General features: G+C 40.1%; 2 protein-coding genes across 2 annotated transcripts in view; both read right to left on the bottom strand.

Moving 5' to 3' along the window:
• Positions 1-18,738, bottom strand: part of LOC128888866 (uncharacterized) — a 125,041-nt gene that overhangs the window by 43,969 nt on the left and 62,334 nt on the right. The window lies entirely within an intron of this gene.
• Positions 7,859-11,921, bottom strand: LOC128888619 (ras-related C3 botulinum toxin substrate 1-like). Its single transcript, XM_054145668.1, has 3 exons — positions 11,110-11,921; positions 10,251-10,462; positions 7,859-10,079 (listed from the first exon to the last, which is right to left on the bottom strand). Exons 1-3 carry the CDS (start codon positions 11,414-11,416, stop codon positions 9,774-9,776), a joined length of 825 nt encoding a protein of 274 aa, XP_054001643.1. The 5' UTR covers positions 11,417-11,921; the 3' UTR covers positions 7,859-9,773.

Here is an 18,738-nt window from a genome sequence, read left to right on the forward strand (position 1 = left end):
AATCTCGGGAGCGAGATTACTTGTGAGATGTCCGACGCGTTTAAAGTTCTGCCGCCGGGGAGCAAATATGCGGAACTTAAGAAAACACTTCTTATCAAGTACATGGAGACGTCTGAGCAAAAACTTGACCGACTTTTCCGCGACTCTCGTATGGGAAATCGTAAGCCGTCGGAGTTTCTCAATGAACTGTTTTCGCTCGCTCGCGAAAATGTTCCGCGCGCGACAATCCTTACCGTTTCGCGTGAACGCTTGCCAAGCGACATCCACCTGTTGATCGGTGATGAAATCAAACCGGAGAATAAGCAAAGGATTGTGGAACGCGCCGACGTTATCCACAAGATTCTGAACAAAAACGCGCGATCGCTTAATGCGGTCAAAGCCGAACCCTCATGCGATCCTAAATTATTTATTCCATCGCTGCTTTCCAGCCTTGTTTCGCGTTTAGAAGCGGTTGAAAAGCGGGTCAATCAGGCCCATTCGAGTGGTCTGCGCTCGAGATCGCGTGATCGTTTTTCGGGTCCTTCTCGCCCTCCTGTGCCCCCTTTATTCCATGCGCGCTATGGCGCGAATGCAATCAGGTACACCAAACCCTGTAGTTGGTCTGAGCAAAAGCCTGCTCATTCCAAATCCCCTCCAGGAAAATCTAAAACGGCTCTAAAATCTAAAACGATTGCCAATGAGGCGAATCAATCGGCCAACTCACCAGTTCGCCTTCAGGTCCGTGACAAGACTTCAGATAAATACTTTCTGATAGATACAGAAGCTGAGGTTTCCGTGATTCCTTCTTCTCGTGATTTTGTCGGCAAATCGCTCAGTCTTAAACTTTACGCGGCTAACGGTACTCGCATTAACACTTACGGGTACTCTAACATGCTACTAGGTCTTGGTTTTCCCTAGAAAATCACCTGGAGATTTATCATTGCGGGTGTTCCTTATCCAATAATCGGAGGCGACCTGCTTCGGGAACTTCATTTACTTCCCGATTAGAAACTGCGCCGACTGGTTGACGGCAGGTCCCAAGCTTATGTTTCGGTGGTTCCGAAATCGGTGACCAAATTTTCGGTCTCATTGCTTGATCCCGGCCGCAAATACGTGCAGATTCTGCTCAAGGTTCCGCAGGTACTCGGCATCTCCGAACCTGCGCCCTTGAAGGACTGTGGTGTTTACCACCACATTCTCACTACCGCCCCTCCGCGAGCTCAACGCGCTCGTCGTCTAACTCCGGACAAGCTCAAAGTCGCAATGGCTAAATTTAAAAAACTTTGCGATCTTGGAATCTGCCGTCCTTCCAGCAGTCCTTGGGCTAGTCCGATTCACATAGTGAAGAAAAAGAACAGAGAATGGCGCGTGTGCGGCGATTATCGGTTGCTAAATTCAGCCACTGTCCCCGACAGGTATCCCGTTCCGCACCTGTTTGATTTTCCTTCCTTCCTTAATAATAGGAAAATCTTCACCTCTCTCGATCTGAAGAAAGCTTTTCATCAGATCCCTATCGCACCGAAGGATATTCCCAAGACCGCGTTAATTACGCTCTTTGGTCTTTTCGAATACATTGTCATGGATTTCGGCTTTCGAAACGCGCCTCAAACTTTTCAGAGGTACATTAATCTTGTCTAGGTGATCTAGACTTCGTTTTCGCGTTTTTAGATGACATTCTCATCGCCTCCGCCACCCTGAGGAGCATGAGCGTCACCTCCAAATTGTTTTGGAGCGTCTCCAGCAGTTCCATCTGCAGCTCAACCTCGATAAATGTGTCTTTGGTGTTCCTGAGTTGTCCTTTCTCGGCCACATCGCTAACTCTGACGGATTTAGGCCTTCCGACGACAAAGTTTTAGCGATTAAGGATTTTTCAAAGCCGTCGAGCAACTTCGCCGCTTTCTCGGCATGATAAACTTTTACCGTCGCTGTATTCCGCATGCAGTCTCATCTCAGATTCCATTGAACGTGTTTCTGAAAGGATCCAAGAAAAAGGATCAGAGCTCTATTAACTGGACTCCCGCAGCGGAAGCCGCTTTTGCGAAGTGCAAGGAAGACATCGCTAATGCAGCTCTTATGGCTGTCCCTGGCGACTCTGCTGAAATTTGTTTTGTAACGGATGCTTCCGAAACAGCCATGGGCGCAGCCCTCGAATAATTTTCAAATGATTCTTGGCGCTCTCTTGCCTTCTTCTCCCGAGTGTTTACCCCCGCTCAGAGAAAATATTCTACTTACGATCGCGAATTGACCGCGATCCACGATTCGCTTCGTCACTTCTATTACTATCTTCAGGCTGCCAACTTCATGATCCTTACCGATCACAAACCCCTCGTTTACTCCCTGTTGCAAAATTTCTGAAAAATCTACGCCCAAGCGTATCCGTCAACATTCCTACATTGCACAATTCAACGTGCAAATTCAGCATGTAGCTGGGAAGGATAATCCGGTTGCTGATTTCCTCTCCAGAATTGGTGCCTTCAGGCTGCCTTCGTTGTTCGACGTCGGCAGATTTAGCGAGGAGCAGCTCAAGGATGAGCAACTCAAGGAAATTCTTGACAATCCTATTCATCCTTTGAAGTTAAAGAAGTTAACTTGGGGACCCAATCACTCTCCCCTTTATTGTGACATTCACAACAAAGTAATTCGCTCGTACATTCCTATGTCGTTTCGCAAGGAACTCTTCGACCTCTTCCACTCGAATTCTCATCCGAGTGCCAAAGTGACAGACAGGCTCATCCGCCGGCAATATGTCTGGCCCAACATGAGTCGGGATATCGCTTCTTGGTGCAAGACATGCTTGCACTGCCAGCAATTCAAAGTCACCAGGCATACTAAATTACTCCTAGCGCACTTCGTTGCGCCTGACGGTCGCTTTTCACATGTCCATATCGACATTGTTGGCCCTCTTCCTGAGAGTTACGGCTATCATTATCTCCTCACGATGATTGATAGGTTTTCTCGCTGGCTAAATGCAGTTTCTCTTGTGGAAATTTCCACTGCTACTGTAGCACATACATTCTACGACACTTGGATATCTCGTTTCGCCGCTCCTGCTGTCGTTACAACCGATCAAGACGCGCAATTCTTCTCGAGATTTTTCTCAATTCTTCTCGAGTTACTCGGATATCAACGCATCCGTACTTCAGCTTATCACTTTGCTTTCAATGGAATGGTGGTGCGGTGGCACCGCTCACTCAAAGCTGCACTCATGTGCCAGGCTGGCAACAACCAGTGGTCTCGTAGTCTTTCCACGGTCCTTCTCGGTCTCCGTACACATGTACACCTCAACACCGATGCCAGCCTAGCTGATTTTGTCTATGGCACTGCTTTGAGATTGCCAGGAGAATTCTGTGCTTTTGGTGAATTCTAACCCGCACAATTTCCTTGAGGAGTTTCGCGAATACATTCAACAGATTCAACCTGTTCCAGTCGCCCACAAAAACGCGACGAAACCGTTTGTATTCAAGGAGCTTTACTCTTGCTCTCATATGTTCGTCTTGCTCAAGGTAAGCAAACCACCTCTCGAGAGACCGTACCCCGGTCCTCACAAGGTCATTTCTTGCAACCTTAAGTCTCGTACTTTCACCATTGCCCATTTCGGTAAACCGAAAGTCGTCTCAGCTGAGCTTCTTAAACTAGCTCATTTCCTCTCGGAAGACCTTTCCGAACAGAAAACCGACTCACAGGATCCTAAACCCGATCCTTCTTCTTTGGTAATTCCTTCCAAAGCTGTCGTAGCAAGCGAACCCGTCTCACCCCGAGATTTTCCGCGTCCGCAGCTACCCGATGGCACACCGGGTCGAAGCAGGAATGATTCTGACCGATCGCCCGCGAGTGTGCGACGCTCGCGCGATATAATCGGATCGCGAAACGCGAATCTTGACGAACCTCAGCCGTCGTGTTCATGTGCGCCGCCGACTCAACCGAAACTTCCTCGACCTATTCTTACAACTTATCCCTCACCTAGAGATAAAGGTAGGAATAAGGTTAAATTCTCTAACACGATTGATATCCATTTAGTCAGTATGTACATCCGTCAACTTTCGGGCCATGGATCCAATCAACGATCTCATCAATGAGATAGAGATTTACAAGCTGACGCCAACAAGTTCTGCCGCCAGGAAGGACTGTTTCCTTGCAGACTTGTTTCTTTAAGAATGTATATTCTACATTTCTTCGTAATTATGTATGCGTTTTCTATAATGTTTAGAGTAAGCGTTCTTTATGTAATTACTATTTTGGGTCCACGATGCCTTGTACGTCTCATTGTTCTGACACTAATCGCTTGTATTACATTGTATAAGTGTCTCTCTCTGTAGTCAAATGACGACCCAAAAACGCTTGCTCATCATTGGGGGGGGGGGGGGGGGGCGGAGGCACGTCCCTGCCTCCGAATATCGGGTGGCGCGTGCGCGCCCCACTACTCAGAGAGAGTGTTCCGGCGTAGCTAGAGAGGCACTGAAGCACATATCAGTGTGCAGAGAGAGAGTCTCCTGCCGGCATGCATCTTGCATGCGTGTCTCCACACGCTCGTTACACAGTTAAATATATATTATTCATTACTAAATATGAGTGTTATTTAACCACCAGCTCAGAACACGGCAGTTTATATAGGCCTACCTGTTACGGCGCGTAACGCGAATCCGCGTTGTGATCGCGTTTTGTAACTGCCGCTGACCGTGTCACAACTTAATGCTACACGATCTAGTTAGTTATGAATATGGTACCTTTGTTATTGAAATGAGTAAGAAAACACCACTCCTGAATACACATTTATTGTAGTAACTATACGCAAAAATGTACATTTACAATACACAACTCAGAGCTCCGAACCCTTCGGGAGTCGAAATCAATCTGGTTCTCAAGCAGAACCTCTCCCCTTTCTAACCCGGCAGGCCGGAAACAAAACATCGCGCGATGTATATCTCTCAAAAGGTCATGCCGCTCGCAAACAATGCCATGCCCCTTCATTGCCTATCTTGCGACGCAACACTGCCTATCCCAACAAAGCCTATAACAGGTCATGCAACAGTATTAAGCACGTGGTTATGGCACGGTGTAACTTTTTCTTTAAGATCACAGCAATTTTGTGGTGGGGGTAGCGTAGTCAATCCACCTATCTTTCTTACACCGTGTTTTGGACACTCATATTATTAAACATCGACACAATCTCGTTAAACTATGAAAATAGCCCATTGCTTTGGACCTTCTTCTTTCGAATGAGCCCTCATTTTATCCAAAATATACTCATATAAGGACACCAAACGTCAGGCCGCAAACCCATATTTCGGGCCAAATTTTGTCGGTATATAGCGCGCTGTATTACCCGTGTTTACCCCCTTAATGGCCGCCCGCGGCGACGACAGTGATGGTGGTGCGTACCCTTTTTGGGATTCAATGTTCTTCTGGGTGTTTGCGCCAGACGCTCGCCTGGGTCTTTCACTCTTTTTTTTTACTATTATTATTATTATTGTGGGGAAACCAGAATATGCAATGCATTACGCACACCTCGGCCTCCCCGAGGGAGAAACTGAGGTTATGTGGGACTACCATCAAGGATGGGAGCGCCTGTCCCCGACGGCTACCCACCAAAATCCCACACCCGCCTAAGCTACATGGGAAGTGCCAGCCCGGTGACCCCGTCTCTGGGGCCGGAGAAATGAGTTTCCCGAGCCTCTGCTCGTTCCAACCGTAGTCTCCGGAGTCTTCGTGCCCGGCTTGTTTCTGGTGACCCAAAGACCACCACTCGGTCAGGGCAAGACAACGCCGACACTGGCAAGGGAGGGTCGTCGAAGGCGTGATCCAGAACGCCTTGACTGGAGAGAGGACGACCACACGAGGACGGCCCGTCCCTGTCGGGGTCAGCAGATCAGCTCACGCTCCGACCCCCTTTAGACTTTCCTGCGCGAGGAGTTGACACTTTCAAGTGGACGTTGTTCATGCTCGCCACCCGAACTTACATAGAGGAGTATCCGGCTTTAGCGCGTAGCCTTTGCTACCGCGGGCGTTCCAAGGTATACGCGCGCTCTGATTGCTCGGGGTTTTTTGTTAATATTTTCTTAACGAAACCGCGGACAACATTTTCGCTAAGGAACTCCCTCGAATGGGTGACAGGTGTCTGATATCAGATTTCCTCCACGTAAAAAAAAAAAAATTAACTGAGCGTCGAAGTGACGATGACCAGATTTCCAATCTTTACCACATTATGACACATACATTATCTTTAAATAATTGTCAATTGTATATTTTTAAAAAGTAATTTGTTAATTAGGGATAAGGAAAACTTTTACAATGTTGAAGGCTTTATTTTATATAATATAAAGATTGAATTTACGTGTAATATTAGATAATGAAAAGTTAAATTCACGAATAAAATATATATAAAATTCCATGCAAATTTTTCTACTCATAATAGAAAATATCAAATATTCGTATACAAATGATTGATTTGAATTTTTACAAAAATAAATAGCAAAAAATTATACATGTGTGTACAAAAAATTAGATGTTACATAAACATACTTGAACTGTGTTATGTTGCTTTTATATGTCTCATAATAACTAAAAATAGCATCGAGGACACCGCCAATTATTTATCATAAGTCTAGCAAATTATTTCGTGATTCATTTATTATTGGCATACAAATTTTCATATTCCATACGCCGAAAAATAATCAACACAAATCTGATGTAGTTTAAAAGTATAGAATGATACGGAAAAATGTTTACAAAAATATTGTTTACTTTATTACATAGGATAAGCAACTGTTAATACCATTTATTACAACATTGAGACACCTTTTCAGTCTAAAATAGTTTACCTACTTTTGTATAACATACATGCTGATTTTTTTTATATACCGCATCTGTATAATAGCTATGGTGTATATGACCTTATATACAATTAATATTGTTATGAAATTTATTGTAAAATTATATTAGTGTATCAGAAATAACAACATTGTCCAGATTAAATTAACGAGTAGCATTAAGTATCTTCATTCCTGTTTATGCAAACAAAAATCTTCAAATTTTTAGATTTGCATTGAAAACATACTTTTGAAATATTTGAGTACATTCAATTTTAAATATAATCATTTTATAATTTACAGATTTTTGTCGATGTAGAACCAAAATAAATCATACAAAAGATATTACTTTTAAAACATGGTAATCGCAAACTATAATTTAAACATTTTACATACTTTTCAATATAGAAAAAATATGTATAAAAGATAATATAATCATTATACCTAAATACAGACATTCATTGTGCGTATAGATTACTTTTCTTTTCTTTAAAGCGTATATTCAATATTATAATATTAATATCAAAGGTCCAGGAACATTGGTTCTACTAATAGTAGCATGAAAAGATATGTAATCTAATTCATTAAAACAACCAATCTCGTGTACTTTAGAGTCATATTGAGTTTGTCAAACTCTAATGACAGTTTGAAATGTATATCTAGTGCAATATTCATCTACAAAATATATAAATTATTCTTGTTTAGTGTTTTTATATTTAATTACGCTAAATTATTTTAAAATGCATGGATTTGAGCAAACAAATTTATTCAACTTTTACCATATCGATCATTCTAAAACTGAAGAAAGTAAAAATTGCATTCTAGGAAACATTGCAAATAATTTATAAAAATATTTTGTCAAATATTGAAAGTATGTTACACTATTTATAAGGATAAAAAATGGATATAAAATTATTTTTTAGACTTCAGTGGTTTAGATTTTTCATTTAAAAGTATTTCAAGCAACTTAGTAGAGAAAACTTCCTAATTTGCTAAGTTTTGATTGTAGATTGATGTTATACAATTTAACACATTAAGGATCGCTCACGAGTTTTCTCGTGTTTCGTCCCGTGCTTTCTACACGCTGTCTTTAGATGTCACCTAGTTTGATACATTGCATCTACTTTGTCTATTTAAGTATTTACATCAATAGTCAATGTATTAAACTCGATTGCCTTCATGTTTTTTTTTCACTTATTTCCCGGTGCTTCACGCTTTCATAGACTACCTGGCCCGACCGCCAACGCGGGCCGTTACTAGTACAAATTTATTTTTTAAATAAAAAAGTTATGATTATTATTAAAAACATAATTTTTTTCAATAATACCTAAAATGCATCTTATTTTACAATTTCTGAAAGTTTCACAAAAATTGCTTCATAAATAATTAAATTACGATGAGTTTAGTAATATTCCAGTTTGCCCAAAAACGTGTGGTCTTAGGCGTATGTCTTACAGATTTCTTAGCGGTCCTTAATGTGTTGACAGTTTAGAAATGCTTTAAAGAATTGCTAAAAATAAAACACAATACTTTAAGATTATGTTGTATCTCTCTTGTGGATATCAGCTCAATTACTTTTTCTAGCAACTTTGATTTTCAAAATTTAATATAAGTTTGTAGAACAACTTGTATTATATGTTGCTTTAAACTAATTGTAAAAGTTATTTTGAAATATTTATAAAAATGTAAACAGACAGTGATACATTTCAAGACAATTATTGTTTTTAATTCAAAGTTCCTAGTTTTTATTCTTTCCCTCTTTATTATTATTCTAGTTTCCCCATTAAACACAAAATATGTGGTACTAAAAAAATCTAGATAACGTTATATTACTAGATATTAACTTAAAGTTTAAACCAGATTATTTATGATACAATTTGTCTCTTGAAATGTGTTAAATGGGATCAAATTGAAGACACTAACAGTCTTGTACCTTTTTATCTTTTATATACAAAAATAAAAAGACTTGAAAAAATTTAAGTTTTATAATCACAGCGCTTATTAATATTTTCAACAGTAGTTAGTTAGTTCCAATACTTCATGGAAATCCATTGTTTTTATAATTATGTTCAATTTCTAAACGGTATATACTTTCAAATAGATAAGTTATCCATGCAAATATTATGCGTTTCACATAAAAGTATGTTACTAAATAACTGATTTGATAACAATGCAATTATATAATTCTAATGTGATGTATACATGTAATTCCTTTGCACTCTGTCTTTTTTAATTAGAAATAAATATTTACATTTGATTTTCAAATAGTGGATCATACTTTTTAGTACATAAAATATTCAGAAAATAATAAATAACCTACATTGTGATTGTTACGAATAATTAAAAATGAGCATGCAAAGAATTAACGCTTTTAAAGTTTGAATCTATTATATCAAAGTTTTCACTTTATATAAATCTCGCAGCGCGGAAAAATAAAGGATTAAATATTGTTTGTGATATTACATTAATAATATCGGTATATGATTCTAGAATTGATGACCTTATAGATAAACGAAAAATCACAACCGGCAAGTAGCCAATTACATACTAGTAACAAAAATATGTTTAATGTTATAATAAATTATGCCATGTCTGGCTTCAGGAAGTTTATAACAGCATACGACCTAGCTATCAGAATGTAAAATCCTCTAAGTTTGTAGAAAAAGTAGAGAAATTATTTCTTACATCCCCTATCAAGTAAGTAGTATCAATTAACGAACAAAATGTATGCGTATGATACTACTTGATTAAAAAAATAATTACTTATTTTTAGATAATGATGCAAAATTCATTGAAAGACCAAATTTGTTACACGATTTTATAAATATTGCAAGAGATTCATGCAATAAGAAAAATCGTAAAGGTACAAATACCTTAATTCCATTAGCAGAATTTAGTCTCTCAGCTAAGTAAAATAATAAGATTTAAGAATTCCGATAACAAAGTAGCCGCAATTGATCACAGAGGGCATTCTAAAAAGTCTAATAATTATACTTGTCCACCGCTTGAAGGCCTCTCCCAACAACACAGCCATCTGCGCCATAATGATAAAGGTTTCCTACGTCTATATAATAAACTAGCACCACCTCGTCTTGTGTTAAGAGCGCTAACTATCGCTTGATCAAATGCCTCTTTAAGGTCATGTTGAGTTAATGCAGACGTCTCTACATAACTTACAGCACCTACTCTCTGAGCCAATTGATGCCCTTTAGTAGTTGTAATTGGTGTTTGGCCATATCTTTCTAATTGTAACGTTAGATGTACATCTGCCCTTAAATCGCTCTTGGTGCCTACCTGAAATCACCATTGTCACTATCTCAACTTAAGTTGTACTATATGTAGTTTAGAAATACTTAATTTCCTTGAAACTTCTTAATAACTTTGAATGAAAACAATGTACTGTGACCAAACAAGCAAGCTGTATGTAATTTTGTAATAACTATAAAAAGTAAATAGTTTCATTACCAAGATAATAGGTGCATTTGGGCAGTATTTTCGTATTTCATTTATCCAACGTGATGATACGCTATGGTAAGAAGAAGGGCATACGACACTAAAGCAGACTAAGAACACATCTGTTTCTGGATAACACAATGATCGCAAAGGATCAAAGTCATCTTGTCCTGCTGTATCGCATAGCTGAATATTTACTGGTTGGCCATCAACATTAACAACCACTATAACAGATTAAAATTATATTACACAAAGTTTAATTTCATATATTAATTAAATATGTTAACATATATTATTTAATTAAAAGCAATACCCAATTGTAAACAAAAAGTTTATATAGATTTACTATTTTATTACTTTTTAAGTTCTTTTTTACAACAAAAAAATAACTTACATAAGATTACATAGATAACAGGAGAAAAATGGAGATTTTCATAATATTACACTTCTTGCGTAGAATAGTATTTGTACAACTAATCAGAATATAGATATATAAAATTCTAATACTTGTAATAAAAAGATAAAATTGTTATTAAATATTGTCACAATTCATTTTTCAATTTTTATAAAAAGCAATATAAAATGAAAGAACACTACTGATACATTTTAACTATGGATGAACGCAGGTAATTTTATAATAGATAAAGATTATAGATACAGTTAATAATGAAATGGCCAGTAGTTAAAATAAATTTCAAATATACTTTTGTGTTCTTTCATGGGAAAACTGAACACAGCTAAAAACAATACATACTGGATGCCATTAATAAATTACTATCAAATAAAATTCAACGTTGTTATGATTATTACTTAAAATTTATCTCACTGTCAAACATTGGTCTTACAACTAACATTTAAGTGTCACACTAACCATTATAATTATCGAAAGCAGTGGGCACATATTCTCCAGGGAAATCATTCGTTGAATAAGAAACAACGAGGCTGGTCTTTCCAACAGCACCATCGCCTACCAGAACGACTTTAATTCTCCTGTCGAGCGGAATACCACTGTGTTCTGTACCACTACCGTTTGAATTTTGATTTTGTGTCGTGCATGTTGTTCGTTTCGCTTGCATCTGCATCGTTTGTCTATTCTTCAGAAGAGGCTTCGTCCAATTCGTATGGGACGACGGCGGCATTATTTCGCTGTTTGTTTTACCACAGCTACGAGCTTTCATACGTATATCACTGACAAAAATATTGTACGTATAACCTCTACCTGTTCCACGGGCAACGATGCAATTAATTGCATCTATCACGACGTATTTCTCCTTGGAATCATTATTTCTCTCGTTTCCCCTGCTGACACTTGTTGGCTCGCACGATCGCGGATCAAATTTCGTACACGATGCCTTCAATACGCCCTGTCAAGTACTGTACGGTGTGTGGTGGTACTATGTGCTTGTGCATTGCTTGAAAACAATAGGGGAACATACACCAACAAGACCGACTGGGAAAGGTGGAAAAAGAAAAAAAATAAACTAATCCACCTGCCGCGACGCGGAGCCACCTGTTATTACGCTTTTCTTGCGGCGATTGGCGGAGGTGGCGATCGCAACCTTGCAACGGGTGGCACAGGTACCGCACGGTGTATTAAAATTGGTTTCAACCTTGATTCTTTGTCTCTGTTTTAAACCAATACCTTGCGTTTCGGTACATTGCAGCGTTTATGATTAATTAATTACAATATAATTGCTGCCATGCTATTAACATTCTTTATTAATGGACGTAATTAAACATACGTTGTCTAGAACCGATGAAAACACGCGGTCGATTTAAATGGCTCTTCGTATTACACTGTATTACACAGACTGGCGGAACCGAATGAGATTGGTGATGCGCATTCTACCAATCAAAAGGCGCCCTTTGTGCACCTGCAGTAGTATGGACATGGTTGTTTGAACCCACAAGTAGGCTCAGCGGATGTAAAAAATAATTTCAAGATAATTTCTAGTAGCACGTATGATGACACACACGTGTACCCGTTGATAATCAGGAGACTTTTTAACCTAAATTATAAGTTTGAAAGCAAAATAAATATTATAATTAAATATCAATCTGGAACAAAGAAAACGAAATGTAACAAAGGGCTTATGAATCAGAGTTAATTGAAAAGGTATCAAACGATGATATTGAAATGAAACTTTCTATAATGTAATCAGATTATACATATATCATTTATAAATGTATAGTTTTTAACCGACTTCGAAAAAGGGGGAGATTATTCAGTTCGACATCTATAATATTTTGTTTTTCTCTTTAATGTCTGTTACCCGATTATGCTGAGTTGGCTTGACTAATCAGGATGAAACCTCTTGTATCTTGTAGAACATGTCTCCCAGTTTGTCCCGTTATCATGACATTTCGCGATTTGTCATTTCTCTCCGGTTTTTTTTGCAAAAAACCGGAAAATTTTCTACTGCTTCTTACTCCGAGACGGATAGATCAGTCGAATTGAAACTTCTTGCATCTGGTAAAGCATCATTGCATCAAAACAAAATTTGACTGGTTTATTTTTTACCCCTTTTATCACAAAAAGAGTACTACATACATGAAATATTTATATATACGATATATACGATAAAGCCTACAATTATTTATATTAAATATTATTTATAATATAATATTTATTCAATATGTAGAACAGAATATTTTTTCCGAATATAAAATACGCTATTTAGAATTGTAAATTAATATTAATTAATTAATTAATATTATTATCCCAGATAGCACCGGACGTCCCATGGACGTACAGAGAACGTTCTGGGAATGTCCACACCGAACGTCCCAGGGACGTACAGAGAACGTTCTGGGAATATCCACATCGGACGTCCCAGGGACGTACATAGAATGTCCACGCCGGACGTCCCAGGGACGTCCTACGATGTAACTGGGACGTTCCAGGGACGTTCACACGACGTTCAGGGGACGTTTGGACGTTATCTAGACGTCTATAGGACGTTTAGAACGTCCAATACCAGGCGTCTTATGGACGTACATAAGACGTCCCTGTGCTATATGGCAGAGATGGGCAAAATCTTTATCTAAATAAAAATTTTCAATATCGAATAAAGATGAAAAATTATTATCACTTACTCGTCGAATAAAGATACATAACTTTATCTTTATTCGATGACTGCTGAATAAAAAAATGTATTCGAGGTAAATGTACTCAAAGGATAAAGATAACTAAAATTATTTTTATCCGAAGGTTAAAGATACCTGCTTTATCTGCAGAAAGTTTCAATCGTAAGATACTCTTCGCACTTTTAACTTTATCCGACGGGTAAAGATACCTGCTTTAACTGCAGAGAGTTTCACTCGTTAGGTAGTTTTCCCATTTTTAACTTTAACCGACCGCTAGAGATACCTGGTTTCTCTCCAAGAGTTTCAACCCTAAGATACTTTCCCGCATTTGTATCTTTATTCGATGGCTAGAGTTGACTGGTTTCTCCCCGAGAGTTTCAATCCTAAGATACTTTTCCGCATTTGTAACTTTATTCGATGGCTAGAGTTGACTGATTTCTCTCCAAATAGCCTACGGATATTTATCCGTAGGTTATTTTCGCATTTTTATTTTTAACTGAAGTTTCACTCATCGCGTGGGATAACTTTCTTACTTTTATCTTTATCCGAAATTATCGAATAAGGATCGAATAACTTTTCAAGCGGTGTTTACTGTTTAGTCGCCGGTTTTAAAGTATAGTTATACATAATTACACATAGTTAAATAGGTATAATGTAAACAAATTTATACAGGAGTAAGGAAGTATATATTTGTGCATATAGACGTGTACTGTAGATATAAATTATGGTCTTTTTAAATGTTTATTTATCTATTGTTATTGTAAAATTCCTGTTGCTCATTCATTTCCCTCAGCAATGTTCCAATGTTTATGCTCAAATGTTCTGGTTTTGAATGGAACCAGTTAGCGGCGCGCCCCTTCAGTTTTGAGCTAATTAGTACTCTTGTAGCTTTGTCATCTAGCTCGTAGCTACTTTGCACCAATTGCACTTGCTGCTCCCAATTTTGGTATGCGCCGTCGCGACCATCAAACTTACACAATAAGTCGCTAATCGCCCGTACACTTATACTAGCCGACAATGCACTTCGATTCGAAGCTTCAGGAATTCCTGGGCTAGCTGTCAATTGGTGGTTCGCAACGGCTCCTTCGCGACGGAGAATTTCCAGCTCCCGCTGCAAAAGCTCTCACTCCTTCCGCATCAGCTCCAATTCCAGCGCCTGCAAGTCACCTTCATTGCATCGGTGGTTTCGATCAGGCTGTTCTGTTGGGACCTCTTCTTCTTCTGGCTGGTGTCGCTCGTCCCCTGGCAACGGCTGGTGCTCTGCTCGGAGCACGGTCCAAATCTCGGGGTCAGAATTCTCTAACCTTCTAATCAACTCTGCTTTTGTGCCTGACACGGCCATATTCCGCCCTTTTAAAAAGTCTTTTAATTCGCTGATCGTGTATTTTCTTCGTCAAATTTTCTTTCTCCTCTGTTTCTCTCTTCTCTAGTCGGTCGTAGTTCTTACAATCTCCTTTGATACAGGGTCTCCTGGAAAGACCATCGGCGTTTCCATGCGCCTTTCCTTCCCGATGGCGAATCTCGAAGTCGTACTGCTGTAATCGCTCGATCCAACGAGCGACCTGTCCTTCGCCTCCTTCTCCTTCTCGGGTTTCTTCTTCTCGGCGGCCGGTTCGCCCAGGCGAATCTCCGGCTTGCCGGGAAGGCACAACACATTCTGGGACAGATCGATGTTGCAACGGTGTTTTCCCAAAAAGGCTGTTCCCAGAATGCACTTCTCCACCATGTCGACGATGTAAAAGTATTCTACGGTCGAAAATCCTCCAATGTCGACTTCCAAACTCTCCTTGCCGTAGGCCTTAATTTTCTTGCCAGTAGTGGAACGAATGTTGAGTCTTGTCCGTATGATGTTCTTCGATGGACATAATTCTTTCTCCAAAAGATTAACGGGAGAACCCGTGTCTAAAATAATTCTACAGGGCTTTCCGCCAATTTTTCCACATACGTACGTCTCCTCCTTTGGAATTTTCGGACCTCCAGTCGCCTCCTGCATCGTCGTACTCTTGATGACCGGGGGACTGTTATTCCTGGTTCGGCGTCTCCCCCTTACGCCGTCCTCTTCTCGTTTCCCTGAAAAGGTTTCCTCGAACCTGTCGTTCCTGCCTGACCGTTCTTGGCCTTGTAGCAATCCTTTTGAAGGTGTCCGGTCTTGCCACAGAGCCAGCAGGTAATCCTCGGCACGTCGTTGATGCGTTCTTCAGGTCTGTCGGGCCTACTCCTCTTTTCCGGGAACACCGGGAACATTGTAAAATAATTAAAGGGTTTAGCCTTCCGTTTCTCTGGGAATCTTTCTCGTGACTCAACCGTCGAACTACGCGACATTGCCTCGACAACCTCGATTTCGAGAGCTCTGGTGACGGTGGCTCTTAGAGATGTAAACCGGCCGAGTCGCAGTTCCCGCTACATAACGGAGCTCGACAACGCTGATACAAATTGAGAGGCGGCGAGTTTATCACGGGTCTCCGCCGGGCAATCGGCGAACGCGGATTGAGCTAATCGTTCTATCTTCGTGACGAGTGAGGTGATGCTCTCATCTCTCCTCTGTTTATGGCTTTGGAAAAGGACATAGTTCAAATTTGAGAGATTTTTCGCTCCGTAGCGAAATTCAAGCGCCGAAACAAGATCTGCGAAATTTTCACATTGGGCAGCGGAGAGCGTCGTGAGGACGCTCCTCGCCGACCCTCCTAAAGACGCGATCAAGGCTGTAGCCTTTTCCCTGTCACTCTACCCGTTAACGCGTGCGATGGTCTCAAATTGAATTTTATACTCTTCCCATGAAGCTTTCCTGTAAAAGATGGTCGGTTTTACTGCGTACCCCAAGTTAAACACGCGGGGTCGATCTAACAACGGCGAGGCGTGGGGCGCCCCGACGAAAGGGGTCACTGCCGGGCAAACACTATTTACATTATTTACGCAATTAGCACTCTCTATAACCGGCACTGTTTCCACAGACCGAGGATTCGTGTCGCCACTACCCGAACAATAGCTGTTTTCTATTGGAACAGATACGACCTGAAAACGTTCTTCGATGCTGGCCAGTCGCGTCTCGAAGGCCGCCTGTATCCACCGGTCCTCGGCGTGCTTCTCCCTCCTCCGAGCTTCATCCTCCCTTCGTTGCTCTTCCATTTGTCCAACGATGATCCGCTGGAGGTCGGTGAACATCTTCTGCAGGAAAGGCTCGGGCGTCGATTGAGGAGAAGGTTCCGTGGATACCGCGAAAGCGCGACGCAGCCGACCACTACGAGTGGGCATCCCACTTCTGACACCAATGTTGCGTTTCGGCATAATGAATAAACACAAACTTTAATAAATAACAACCAGCTTTACAATAGAAATGTGTACAATAGGAATGCGATTAAATATAGCTTCGAAACGTCTGCTCTCAATGACGTCTTGCTCGAATCTGACAGCTTGACAGGCGATCGATCCGATCGCCTTCTTTTCGCTGTCTTCATGTTCCGGTCGCGAACACCAGCAGGCCTTGGATCCATCCAAAGGGTGCTTGCAACAATATATATATGATAATACAGGGTGTCCTAGCCTTAGTGATACAGCGCTCTAACTTCAAAACTATCGCCCGAATACAAAATTTCAAATATGGAAATTGCGTGGTGAGTGGGGCTCATGTTTTAGCAAGAAGGAATTTTTATTAACTTTGTTATTGAACAAGATATGATGGTCATGTTTCGTTTTTCAAATGGAACTATATATTTTTGTTTATACCATGCGATAGTACTTTTCAAGATAAATTCATTAAGCTGTAATGTATTTACTATCGCATGGTATAAACAAAAATATATAGTTCCATTTGAAAAGGGAAACATGACCATCATATCTCGTTCAATAACAAAGTTAACAAAAATTCCTTCTTGCTGGAACATGAGCCCCACTTTACCATGCAATTGTCATATTTGAAAATTTGCATTCGGACCATAGTTTTGAAGTTAGAGCGCTGTATCACTAAGGCTGTGTTACGAGCCGAAGGGGGCGGTTTTTCTATTGATATATGGTTTTTGTTAATGGCTTGACCAGTGTTGTTAGGTAACACTGGGTGCTTTGAGGAAGTAGACGCAGAGACGAACCTACGTATGGCTAACGTAGGGAGCTCCAGGAGGTTGGTTGTCGAGGACGTACCCACGTATGGCTAACGTGGAGAGCCTCAGGAAATGTTAGTATTAGATCTCGTAACAGTATTTTATGTACCTCGAACGGCAAAGGTACACCTTAGTGGGTACTGGACTTGGTATTATAATTGATTAACACTAATTAAAAATGATATTATATATATATTCTGATATGCACCGGGACATACAAAATGGGTGAAAATATGTAAATGTTTGAAAATTAAAATGAAGGAGACTCTAAACTTTGCATTAATGCGTCAAAGATCTGAAGGATAGAAATATTTTTCGAGAAAGTGGATAAAAAAATTTGCCAATACAAAATGAGGCATTTCATGTGTTACAACGTAAAAATACCAGTAATAAAAATGCCTGAAATTAACCCTTAAATGCCCTAAGTTTCAAATTTGATACCGAACTTTTAAATCGAATTGTACACTTGCAATTGGTTTGTTTTTAATATTTGGCTGTATGTATGTTACCATTGCATAATGTTCTTTTGAACAAAAGTTAAAAAAATAAACGTCAGCTGTCAAAATTGTTCAAAGCATAAATACATTGATGATTTTTAAAATTTAATTTGGAAAATCAGGCTTCTAAGGGTTAACATGTGAAGGCAGAATTAAAATTAGACTCACCCATTGACTTGTAAGTTGACCTGTTTTCGTGAAGAAGGGCTGCGGCGAGTGGATCATCGTACCGATCCTGGCCTGGTACCTGCTACGCGGCTCAGCTGATGGGACGGCCGGTCACTGAACTCACTGCACTTTACACAGGGGTTTCCACGGTCACTATCACTTTGCACCGAGTCCTTTAAATCCGAGTCCTTAGCACCCAATATTTGGTGGCCCCAAAAGGGGCCGATTTGTGAACCTGATTCACCTACGTTTTAAAATTTGTTAGCCCCGAAAGGGGCCGATTTGTATTATTGGAGAAAGGGCTCGACGTGACTGCCGTTTTCTCTTAGACACGTCGTCGCCCTTCGAATAACAGCGCCCTGGACGTTCCGGAGGATGCTGGGTTGCAGCTGCACAGGGCGGCGTGGATTCGTACAACGACTTCCTCGGGCGTGGAAACCGGCTGCCGGTACACTTCATTCTGAAATACGAAATATGTATAAAACGTAAAATAAATTAACAGTTTTACTAGAAATAATTAAGTAGTAGCAGTAAATGTACCTTCAGATACCGCCAAAGGAAGAAATCCAGGGGATATAAAACCACGTAAATACAAAACATTTCAAACCACTGCGGATTTGAACGAATCATTTTCTGCGAGCTGGCGCTGCGGCG

The sequence above is a fragment of the Hylaeus anthracinus genome, unplaced genomic scaffold, assembly GCF_026225885.1.
Source record: "Hylaeus anthracinus isolate JK02 unplaced genomic scaffold, UHH_iyHylAnth1.0_haploid 11994, whole genome shotgun sequence".
NCBI lineage: Eukaryota > Metazoa > Arthropoda > Insecta > Hymenoptera > Colletidae > Hylaeus > Hylaeus anthracinus.

Bases quoted from the DNA above. Each gene is read 5' to 3' on its own strand.
- LOC128888619 (XM_054145668.1), bottom strand. From the start codon at position 11,416: ATGAAAGCTCGTAGCTGTGGTAAAACAAACAGCGAAATAATGCCGCCG. The intron at 10,463-11,109 runs GTTAGTGTGACA...AATCTGTTATAG, and splicing joins TGCTTTCGATAATTATAATG to TGGTTGTTAATGTTGATGGC. The intron at 10,080-10,250 runs GTAATGAAACTA...TGGTGATTTCAG, and splicing joins CAAATGCACCTATTATCTTG to GTAGGCACCAAGAGCGATTT.